Source organism: Scardinius erythrophthalmus, assembly GCF_964197995.2.
Source record: "Scardinius erythrophthalmus genome assembly, chromosome: 22".
In the NCBI taxonomy this organism is placed as follows: domain Eukaryota; kingdom Metazoa; phylum Chordata; class Actinopteri; order Cypriniformes; family Leuciscidae; genus Scardinius; species Scardinius erythrophthalmus.
The window spans coordinates 6,343,257-6,355,162 of record NC_138242.1 but is presented as its reverse complement, the minus strand read 5'-3'; the positions used below and the strand labels follow the sequence as shown (position 1 = coordinate 6,355,162).

At 37.8% G+C, this 11,906-nt stretch overlaps 1 protein-coding gene across 1 annotated transcript; it reads right to left on the bottom strand.

Moving 5' to 3' along the window:
* Positions 1-260: 260 nt before the first annotated feature.
* On the bottom strand, positions 261-9,976 carry LOC308682732 (phospholipid scramblase 1). The gene is made up of 7 exons (XM_081352624.1): positions 9,895-9,976; positions 9,263-9,351; positions 8,460-8,502; positions 8,117-8,337; positions 5,092-5,253; positions 1,543-1,701; positions 261-1,450 (listed from the first exon to the last, which is right to left on the bottom strand). Exons 2-7 carry the CDS (start codon positions 9,338-9,340, stop codon positions 1,421-1,423), a joined length of 693 nt encoding a protein of 230 aa, XP_081208750.1. The 5' UTR covers positions 9,341-9,351; positions 9,895-9,976; the 3' UTR covers positions 261-1,420.
* Positions 9,977-11,906: the final 1,930 nt, after the last annotated feature.

Genomic DNA, 11,906 nt, shown 5'->3' with positions numbered 1-11,906 from the left:
CTGATTCCATGTGCAGATATTTGTTCTCTTTTTAAGCATAAACTCAATTCATTTAGACCAATTTTTCAGAAAACTATTTTTCAATTTATTTAGGTAATTTAGCATCTCAAGTAAATGTATCTGGATTTAAGAATGTTTAGATGTTTGTACTGGAAAATAAGACAAAAATATAGAGTAAGAAATTATTATTATTATTATTATAATTCTCTGTGTGTACACAAGCATATATTCCCCTAGTTCACAAAAAAAAAAAATCATTTCAATTAAGGGTTTATGCAAGACACAATTTTGTGTTGTTTTTTTGAAGACAAATTCAATCAAAACATTAAATTTGTAACTAGTGACTGAAAATAACAGTACATCGGCTACACAATGATTAGACAAACGTGTGTAAGTTTATAAAATTATGTTTAGCACTAGATATAATATATATAATATACATAACATTTTAAACAAAACAAACAAACATAAAAACAGTGTCTTGATAGAAATACATTCTGTTAGTCAGACATAAAATATAACAGGCATTCATGAAGCGTCATGAAGATGAAGATATGCCTAAACTGCAAACCTGAGTCATAACAAACATTAACACTCAATAATAATTAATATCTTACCTAAATAACCTAAAACATTGACATTTTTATATACTTACAGTAAAGACCAACATTGCCCTCTTCTGGAGAATTTGAGTACAACGAAAGAAGTTCTTTAAAAAACAATCATATTTATAAGCTTATTGTTGACACTAAAAATTAAACAAACAAACAATATATAAGCAAAATAAATCACACAATAAATAACAAATTACTACATGTTCATGAACATTTTGACCAACCGTTTAGCTGTTCGCATGCAAAATATATTTTTGTAAAGTAATCAATAAAAGTAAGTTTTGAAAACACTGTTTCACAATGAATTATAATGTTGTGTTGTAAAGGATAATACTGGTCATTCAGAGCAGGTATTACTGCAAAACTGAATATGCATAGTCGTACAGACAGCTCTTAAAGGAATAGTTCACTTTCTGTTCTTCACACAAATCTCTCGTATGACTGTTTAACTGTGTCTATTTAATCTCATGGTGAAAAAGGAGCAGCCAGGGCATGCGCAAATAGCGACAGATTTATTTATTTTGGGGTGAACTATTCCTTTAAATGCCATTCATAGCATGAGTTATTTGTATTAATCTGTTATGTGTCGATACAAATATAAAACAATGCACTTTAATCGGTACAACCAGTTCTATCACACACCTGAAGCTACTTCAGTCTCTAAAAGCACCGTTATTCCCTTATACTTCTGGCTTTATATTCACATGCATTCCATAGGGTTTCACAGATGTATGAAGTGCAAAGGTAAACATCTCTTTTCACCCATTTCCACAGAGCTGGACGTTACGACACCCTCTGCATAGCAGTTAGTTATTCGACTCAAAAAACATGAAGTCCTGAAAAAAAAATGAACATAAATGTCATTAGTAACACTTTCTTGGCCTTTCTCCCACACTACAAACCATATCATCCATACACTCCAACTCACAATGAGAAAGCAGGCTCCGATCATCACTGCCTTCATTCTCACATCAAGATCCATAGGGAACTGTATCCCAAAGTTGTCCGAATCCGTAAAAGCCTCTCGGAGAAGTCCTGTCCATTGTTTGCTGATCTTTCCGATGCCAACTTCATCCATGGTTAGAATCTAGACAGAGTAAGTAGTACATAACATTTTCAATTGTACTTACAGGGATAGTTCACACAAAATTGAAAATTCTATCATCTTTATCTCATCCACATGTTGTTCTGTTGAGCATAAAAGAAGATATTTTGAAGAATGCTGATGGACAAGCAGTTTTGGTGGTGATGGCGCAGTGGATAAGACACATGCCTTTGGTGTGAGAGACCCGGGTTCGAATCCACTGTGAGACACCAATGTGTCCCTGAGCAAGACACTTAACCCCTAGTTGCTCCAGAGGCGTGCGACCTCTGACGTGTATAGCAATTGTAAGTCGCTTTGGATAAAAGCGTCAGCTAAATGAATAAATGTAAATGTAAATGTAAATGTTGATGGACCCCATTGACTCCCATAGTATGGAAGAAAAAAAAATACAATGGAAGTCAATGTGTCCATTAATTCTTATTTACAAACATTCTTTAAAATATCTTCAAACCTGACTGCATCCACACAAGCAGTGTGCATATGATAGAGCGTGCACAGTATGCTGCCTTAGCAAATCACGCTACGTTACTGCCGTTCTTAATTATGTACCTTGGGTTTTTAGCACTTACTAGCATGAAGAACAAATATAGACAGATTGTGCATAGAGATCGATTTAAGACTCGGACGCCGTTCGACACACCCTGTTTGAGAATGTTGTTTTTAAATTTCATAATATATTATGCGAACAAGAATGCACTTTTTTCCCGAATATCCACATGATTGTCAATGTGACATTTATTTTATAAAACAGTAAGGTAATATTAAGGTAAGGTAATATTATACGACAAAAGGGTAATATTATGTGATGTACATTTTAAATGAATTTTTGGTGCTCCCCAATTGACTTTCTACTGATTATAAGTAACTTTGCCAGTACATATTAACTTATTCTACTAACCCTAACCCTAACCTAACAGTCTACTATAGTCTACTAATACTCTAATGAGAGTTAGTTGACATGTAGTTACTTATTAGCAAAGTTACTTATAGTCAGTAGAATGTCTAAAGTGGACCAACAATTTCTATTTAAAACATTCTCATAACATTATTTATGCCATTGTAATTGCATTCATGCCACCTCTGAGCAGCATTAAACAGTACGTAAATACATCTAGATGTGGTTTGAGCCACTGCAGTGCAAATATGGCTTTTGTTGATACTGATTTGATTAATAGGGTTAGAAAAACTAAAAAAATGCACCAGAAAATCAATTTAACTGGGCAAATATTGACCCTTAATGGAAAAGGTGTGACTGCAGTCTAAGTGGAAGTACGCAAAAGGATGTTAAATGCCTGAGTGGTACGCCACTCTAAAAAAGTTTGGGGGATCACTGATCTCCTGAATAACAGTTCCCCCTAGTGGGCATTTATAGACAGAGCCAAACAGACACCAGGCAGAAACGGAATGGCATATAAAAACTTACACTGGCATTTAAAAAAAAAACAAAAAAAACTTGCACTGGCATATCTACAAAAATGTCAATGCCATTGTTTTGTCTCAAGATGCACATCGGTAATGTTTTTTTTAAAGACACGTTTATAAAAGCTACTTAAATATCCCTGTCTGTGAAACCAGGCCTATAACAAAAGTTTTTTATGATTATTATTTATATACCTTTTCTGACAATTAAGCATGTTACATTTCCCCCAACAAATTCTAATACCTGTATTGCAAAAACTTCGTTTCTAACTAAAATTTGCATAAATTAAAGATGCAACAAATAATGTAATGATGTATAATTATTTTTAATTGAAAATAAAGTAAAACCGTCTTAATGATCCTAAAAATAGGCTTTATGTTCTTAATGCAAAAAAATCTTTGTATTGTTTTTGCTAAAACATCAGTCTCAGTTTGCCAGCCTAATCAAAGCTTTCAAGGGAATTAAAGGGTTAGTTCACCCAAAAATTTTAATTCTGCCATAACCCTCATGTCGTTACAAACCCGTAAGACTTTCATTCATCTTCGGAACACAAATGAAGATCTTTTAGATGAAATCTGAGAACTTTCTGTCCCTCCATTGACAGCTACGCAACTACCGCTTTGATGCTTCAAAAAGTTCATAACAAGATCGTTGACGCATGAGAACAAACCTCATTGGTTCTTGCTGAAGCTCAAACGTGCTGCGTAACACGAGAATGAACCTCATTGGTTCTTACAGAAGCTCAAACGTGATGCGTAACACGAGAATGAACCTCATTGGTTCTTGCTGAAGCTCAAACGTGATGCGTAACACGAGAATGAACCTCATTGGTTCTTGCTGAAGCTCAAACGTGATGCGTAACACGAGAATGAACCTCATTGGTTCTTGCTGAAGCTCAAACGTGATGCGTAACACGAGAATGAACCTCATTGGTTCTTGCAGAAGCTCAAACGTGATGCGTAACACGAGAATGAACCTCATTGGTTCTCGCTGAAGCTCAAACGTGCTGCGTAACACGAGAATGAACTTCATTGGTTCTCGCTGAAGCTCAAACGTGCTGCGTAACACGAGAATGAACCTCATTGGTTCTTGCAGAAGCTCAAACGTGATGCGTAACACGAGAATGAACCTCATTGGTTCTCGCTGAAGCTCAAACGTGCTGCGTAACACGAGAATGAACCTCATTGGTTCTTTCTGAAGCTCAAACGTGATGCGTAACACGAGAATGAACCTCACTGGTTCTCGCTGAAGCTCAAACGTGATGCGTAACACGAGAATGAACTTCATTGGTTCTCGCTGAAGCTCAAACGTGCTGCGTAACACGAGAATGAACCTCATTGGTTCTTGCTGAAGCTCAAACGTGCTGCGTAACACGAGAATGAACCTCATTGGTTCTCGCTGAAGCTCAAACGTGCTGCGTAACACGAGAATGAACCTCATTGGTTCTTGCTGAAGCTCAAACGTGATGCGTAACACGAGAATGAACCTCATTGGTTCTTGCACATCAAGCGAACATGCTAAAGCTTCCGTTTACCACAAATGATGTGAGTTGATGAATGTTTATAAGTAAATAAAAGCCTAAATTCAATCTGTTCATCATATAAAGCGATAGTGTCTCTTCAGAACATGTGGACTACACCGCTCGATCATATGGATTAGTTTACGATCTTTTGAACTTTTCAAAGCGTCAAAATGGTAGTTGCGTAGCTGTCAATGGAGGGACAGAAATCTCTCAGATTTCATCAAAAAGATCTTCATTTGTGTTCCGAAGATTAACTAAAGTCTTACTGGTTTGGAACGACATGAGGGTGAGTAATTAATGACATCATTTTCATTTTTGTGTGAACTATCCCTTTAAGGGCTGTGTGATACAGAAATCATTCATTTTCAGTGAATGTTAGAAGTATTTAGTGTCTGTGAGCATTTAATCACAAACGTTTGAGTTGATGTACCTCAAAGTCCACATCTGGCAGGCAGCTCCAACCACAGAACGGCCCCTGGAGCTTGAGAACCGGCTCTCTGTGCTCATTCTGTATAGTAAACTTGGGGAGGAAAGGGTGCCATTGCTGTAGAACATATCCCACTGTGTTCCCTGGGGGAGCCTGGATCTCCAACTAAGAGAGGAGAGGAGAGGAGAGGGTGAAAAGAAGGAATCAACAAAACTGTTCCATTAATCATAACTATTCTGGTATGTTCTACATGGTCTATTTCAAAGCATACGACATCTGCAAACAAATGCTGCAATTCTCATAACCATCAAATTATTCAACCCCCATTGCAAACCAGGTTTATTGGCAAAATGTGCAGACTTTCAGCTGTTTGCAATGAACTAAGCAAACAAAACTAATTGAAATAGCTCAACACAACAAATGTTTCAAGTGGTTTCCCCAAATTCAACTGAAAATGCAACTTCTAATGACTTCTGCAGTCTCAAAATGATTCAACCCCCTGAATAGAATCCCTCACAACAGCACAAATCTGCAAAACAGGTGTTGTCTCAAGCACATCTGATTCAACTAATAAAGGGCTTCATTAGTTGCACCAGGTGTGCTTGAGCTAGAACACATGAAATATCTGGCTAGATATTAGGTTTGTTGAGTGTCACGTTTGACTGCATGTTAGAAATATGGCTAAGTCAAAAGAATGGTCCAAAAAGTTAAGAGAAAATATCATCGTCCTTCACAAACAAGGAACAGGATACAAGAAGATAGTGAAGGCACTAAATGTTCCAAGAGACACCATTGGAAGTATAGTTTGCAAGTTCAAAGTTAAAGGAACAGTGGTTAAACTACCTGGACAAGGCAGAAAAGGGAAGCTATCAACGGCTGCAACCAGATTTCTGAGAAGGCAGGTTCAGAAAAACCCATGAGTGACTGCAAAAGACCTGCAGAAAGACTTGGTGGTAGGGGTGTCCATGGTTAACCGATTAACCGATTAACCGTTAAAAATTGCGTAACCGAGTGAAACATTTTGCTCGGTTAAGTGGCGTCAATGGTGTGCATTGAATTTAGTTGTAATACATTTTTGCACCGCCAGAGACCGCTAGACCAGTTTTCTAATATGAAGCGGGCAAAGAAAGCGCGCGTCCGAGAATGAAGGCTGTGCGCGAGCCAGAAACAAATATAGTCAGTCAGTATCCGCGCCACTGATCGCAGCACAATAATATCTGTCTGCAGAGCCGCAGAGCCACAGCTTTATACCAGCAGTTTTACCCCGCGCATGCGCAGTTTCATCACAACAGTTTTACCCGCAGAGTCCGTTTACCGTTACATTAACCCATACAATTTGTATTATGCATTTCCTAAACATGTACTTGCTAATCAAACACTTTATATGAACAAACTACTAATCTATAAAACACAATCGGTCTTCCGACCTTTTACTGTGTTGATATGCGCGAGGGAGAGAGAGCAATACAGCGCTCGTGTTGTTTGAAGGCGGTGAGAGTGCGCGCGCGCGCGGCCGGGGCTCTCTCACTGTTTGTTCTTATGCGCCCTGTCCACTGATCTAAATAATTAGTTGTTACGACGACTTATTTGTTCCCTCGTTTTAATAAATCGTGGACACGTTGAACTATTTCCCTCCCTCATTTTGATTTAACGTGGCCAAAAACAGTTTGATACTATTAATTAGTGAATGCTAAAGACCTATATTTTGTGAATTGGTGAATATTCAGGTGAATTATTTCGTGGCCACGAATTAATAATAATTATTAAACTGTTTTTCGTCCCTGTGAAGATAGCTCTTCAGTGAAGGCCGACTACAGCTTTTTATTCCTTTTTTTTTTGTGAATTGGTGAATATTTATCAGTATCAGGTGAATTGTTGTGGCCACGAATTAATAATACCTCAGCACGTTTTACAAGCCCCTTCTCGATCGCAGCGGCAACGAGCACTTTGATCACTTGATTTAAAAAACAAAACATTTCAGCGCTAGATCGCCTAAAAAAAAAAAAAAAACGAACGAAATGAATGCTCTGCTAGTTAACTGAAGATGTTTTGTTTATTTGTATTGGTATTCATGCCGCGAGATGTTTCAAAAGTGGTGACAATATCGACCTTAGAAAATAGTGGTGGGGACATGTCCCACCCGCAAATTTTGCCTATCTCGGGGTTGCGGCGCGCACACTATGGTTAACCGAGTATTAACCGCTAAGGGCCTCGGTTAACGGTTAATGAAAAACTTGAAAACGTGCAGCCCTACTTGGTGGCAACAGGCACTGAGGTTTCAGCTGCACAGTAAGGCGCATACTAAACACATGCGGTTTCCATGCCAGAACTCCAAGAAGTACACAAATACTGAGCAAAAAGCACAAAAAAAGTGCTCAAAATCATAATCAAATAAGCCACATAAGTTTTGGGATTCTGTTTTCGGTCTGGAGGAAAAAGAATGAATCATATGCTGAAAAGAAAACTCTGCCTACAGTTCAGCATGATGGTGCTCAGTGATCCTCTGGGGCTGCTTTGCATCCTCTGGCACTGGAAACATGCAGCGTGTGGAAGGCAAGATGGATTCATTGAAGTATCAGGAAATCCTAGGAGAAAACGTCATGCTGTCAGTGAAGAAGCTGAAGCTTGGGCGTCATTGGACCTTCCAACAGGACAATGATCCCAAGCATACCTCAAATTCCACCAAGGCTTGGTTGCAAGATTCCCACAGTGGCCTTCACAGTCACCTGACTTGAACCCCATAGAAAATCTCTGGTGGGATTTGAAGAAGGCGGTTGCGGCACGCAAACCCACGAATATTACTGAACTGGAGGCCATTGCTCATGAGGAATGGGATAAGATTCCTCAGAAACATTGCCAGAAGCTGGTGTCTGGTTATACATCTCATCTGCAGCAGGTCATAACAGCAAAAGGGTGTTCTACTAAGTACTAAAGATGCTTGCCATGAAGGGGTTGAATAATTTTTACACTTTCAATTACAACAGCATATTGGCTATTGAGAGCCATTTTAGCCTTCCAGGCAGATCACCTCTTGCAGACAACATGGGAAGAAGCAGGACATGCATTTTAGAGGACGGCTGACTGTGATGATTTCCTGTCCGATGTTATCGAGGACACGGATGGTAAAGGATCTCAGCGGGCCGCAGCACTGACGGGTGAGACAGTCGTTCTCCTCCACCGCATAAAACACGTTCTGACCCATGGAGTTACGGATATCATACTTATTGTTGCTCTCAAAGCCTGCCAAAGCTGCATAAAACACAGAGGACTTATTATTATTAATGAAATATAAAGTATTTCTATTAAATTACCTATGCATATTTAGGTTTAGGGCAAAAATAGGTCCATCTGTAATAAACTGTTATACATACCTTCAATAAGCTCAACTTTCTGTTTAATAAGAAGTTGATCTACCTGAGAAAGTTGGAAAAACAGGTGATTTATACATATCATACATATGACATACATATTATACATACATATATACACACACACACTCACACACACACACACACACACACACACACACACACACACACACACACACACACACACACACACACACACACACACACACAGTACAGTACAGTACAGTACAGAAGAGTACAGTACAGTAGTGGCTAAAAGTGATGCCTGGTGGAAATATTTATTTTTAATTAATATGGGGAAAGAACAAAACAAAACTTGGTTAATGTATTTTTCTGACAAAATTGTAAAAAAAAAAAAATGCATACAAAAACAAAAGGCTCACAGGAAAAACCATACATTGACTACAACATAATCGGTTATTAATATTTTGTTAATTCTCTGTTGTTTTTGCATGATTCATAATCGGGGGGTTAGGGTTAGTTAGTTAGGGTATACTATATACGGGGTTTTGCATGTTCATAATCTATACGCATCACAGCCTGGCCAAAAATTATGTCTGCACAATTCGGCATGTTTCATTGCGTTATCACAAATAAAACAATTGACTACAACCACAACTACACATTAAGCTTTTTAATAGTATTTGAATAAAGAGTAACTGTTGCTACAGTAGGCCAGATATCACGTTTGACCTGTGCTATATATATATATATATATATATATATATATATATATATATATATATATATATATATATATATATACATTCAATTTTATTTTTATGATATTGATGCTGTTATCTAACCTGTGTCAGGTACTCTAATCCCGGTGGACAGCCTGGTATCCCTGGATTGGGAACCATATACATATCCATAGGATGCATGGCTGCCTTATCTTCGTGGTGAAGATGAGAAAAGAAACATTTGTATATTGGTCAATACGTTTTAGCGCCAACTACAGGTGGTTCATTGACAATAAACAAACATGGACATGCATTTAAATAGTCCTGCATAATTGTTCAATAATTCGAAAAGATAGCTTTTGTAACAATAATACTTATCAAAAACATATATAATAATCATAAAATATTCTCAGAAGAGCAGCATTCATAGAGAGAAAAGGCAATAAGTCATCGAAATCTGAACTAACGTTAGATAAACATACGAGACAATTTAAATCCTAAAATATCCGTGTATGGAATAGCCTGGAAATAAGAAGATCATAAATCATAAAATGATTGTAATTTAAGAACATAACAACAAGAATCACAGCAGTTTATGTCATTCCGCGCGTGCGTTCAAGGCTGATCTGCATGTAGTGACTGACCAGATTCATCCCTCGTACAAATAAAAATCAAAAGTATGATTTATAACCAGAATGACGCTTTCGGATGTGTTAAATCTACAGTACAAATCTATTTACAAGATCAAAACTCACCTGCGTCCTCTTTTGATAAGGAGTATAACGGGCTGACTTAAGAGTCTCGGGATCGGCCCCATATTAAACACCACATCCTATTGGCTGGCATGCTGCTCGCGTGCTCAAAAACCGTTTTTACGTCATTACGCTTTGGTCGAGATTTCCCGGAAGCGAATTAACAAATCCTACTATGGTAAAGCCTTGAGTCATAAATATTAATTACGTAAAATGTAACATTCGCCATGTAATTCTATCTGAGTGGCTCAAAGGAAGACGTTTGCAGAGGACGTTTGTAAGTGGGCGCTAGCAGAGCCCCTTTCAACCATATGAATCATGAACATTAATTTATTTAGCCACGGGTTGTCTCCAACGTCAGCACGTCCTAATTAATATTCATAAAGCATTTGCTGGACGCAGACTGTGGTCAAGATTACTGTCACCTCCGCAAATCATCATAACGATATTTGTTTTATTAGAAATGGATCAGTGTTAAATGTTCACTTGAGTCATCCTATTATATTTCTTGTTTATACAAATGGATCTATTATGCATTTAAAATGTCTATTATTTAAAGTAATAAAATAAGTAGGGAATTGAGTAGCCTACTTGAGGTTGTGTGATGATAGCAAAAAAAAAAAAAAACCTTGCTTTTCATTCTGAATTTAGCCAAAGAGTCTGTTATTTAGAAATGTCTGATAGCTTGGTGCAGTATATAGGTTCACCCAGGGCCGTTTCTAGCCTTTTTGGCACCCTAGATTCCTATTGAGACCCCCATTTTAATTTGACATTAACAGTTTTACTCACTTAAAAGGACTTTGTTGCACTATGCTGGAGTACAGTTCATAAATGATCATTCTTTCCCTTAGGATTTTGTGAAACTATGTTGGGTGGACCTCTGTCCTTTCTAGGGTGGTTCGGGGGCATGCTCCCCCGCAAGAACATTTTGTACATTTTAAGATTAAATGCATCAATCCGGTACATTTTGAGAGCTCAGAATTAAGAGTTTCCTTGAACCGGCTTCAACCCATGAACTGAGCACATTGAACAAAGAAAAACCATTGACTTGTACCTGGACATTAAAGAGGGCTCAAACATCCTTTTAGTTATGATATAGAGTCGCAGTCTACATTACATTATCACTGGTGTTTATGATTTATTTAAGTATTCCTATGACGTAAAATCCATATAGCCTATAAATGTACTGTATAAATGAAAATGAATATTTCAAAAGTATATTTTACATTACACTATAGTATAGGAAAATGACAATACTTTTGTCCTAATTTCTTCACTTGCAATAAACCCTTGAGCTTTTATTTTGGAGAAAACACCAGATCACCATGCTGATCGCGTGAGCAAAGTGTGCACTTATCTTTAAATCACGCAGCACAAACAGAATGCCTATATAGGATACTTAAAGTCTTGTGCTGTTTTATAAAGGCACCTCACGCCCTACGACCACTGTAGATATTTAATGGCGGGTGTCTTTTTGCCAAAAAGACAGGCACTAAGTGCAAATATACCCTTCGTTATCGGAAATGCAGAGTTATTGAGTGGTGCAGGTATGACACTGGAAGTGAGTTAGCATTTTAGCACTCTTGGTTCCATCATCCTGAAGTCATGGGTTTTTGGTTAAATGGCAGAAATAGGTCTGTGCTGAACACAAACTCAAGACACTTTTACGTTTTATTCTACGACATAAAATAAATCAGTATTACCCCACTTGTGATTTTTTTTATGCTGTTACGTGTCTTGAAAAAGGTGGTTGTTAACAAGTGGCGAAATGGAACTACACTAAAGGCGAAGCTTGATGACACTGTGAATGAGTGGAATCATGGGAGTTGTTGTCTTCACCTCCACAGCTGCTGAAAAGCAATCTGACTGGACTGACATAAATCTTGATCATGGCTGAGCTAATGTATAAAAAGTTATATTAAAGTTTTGTGGTATGAAGCAGGGTGGGGCCGAGAGCCCGGGACATTTTACATTGCTGTTTGAATTATGTTTACATGCCACAGTCGGCCACTGCC

Bases quoted from the DNA above. Each gene is read 5' to 3' on its own strand.
- LOC308682732 (XM_081352624.1), bottom strand. From the start codon at position 9,340: ATGCATCCTATGGATATGTATATGGTTCCCAATCCAGGGATACCAGGC. The intron at 8,338-8,459 runs GTATGTATAACA...TGTTTTATGCAG, and splicing joins GAAAGTTGAGCTTATTGAAG to CTTTGGCAGGCTTTGAGAGC. The intron at 5,254-8,116 runs GTGATCTGCCTG...CTCCTCTCTTAG, and splicing joins TCCCATGTTGTCTGCAAGAG to TTGGAGATCCAGGCTCCCCC.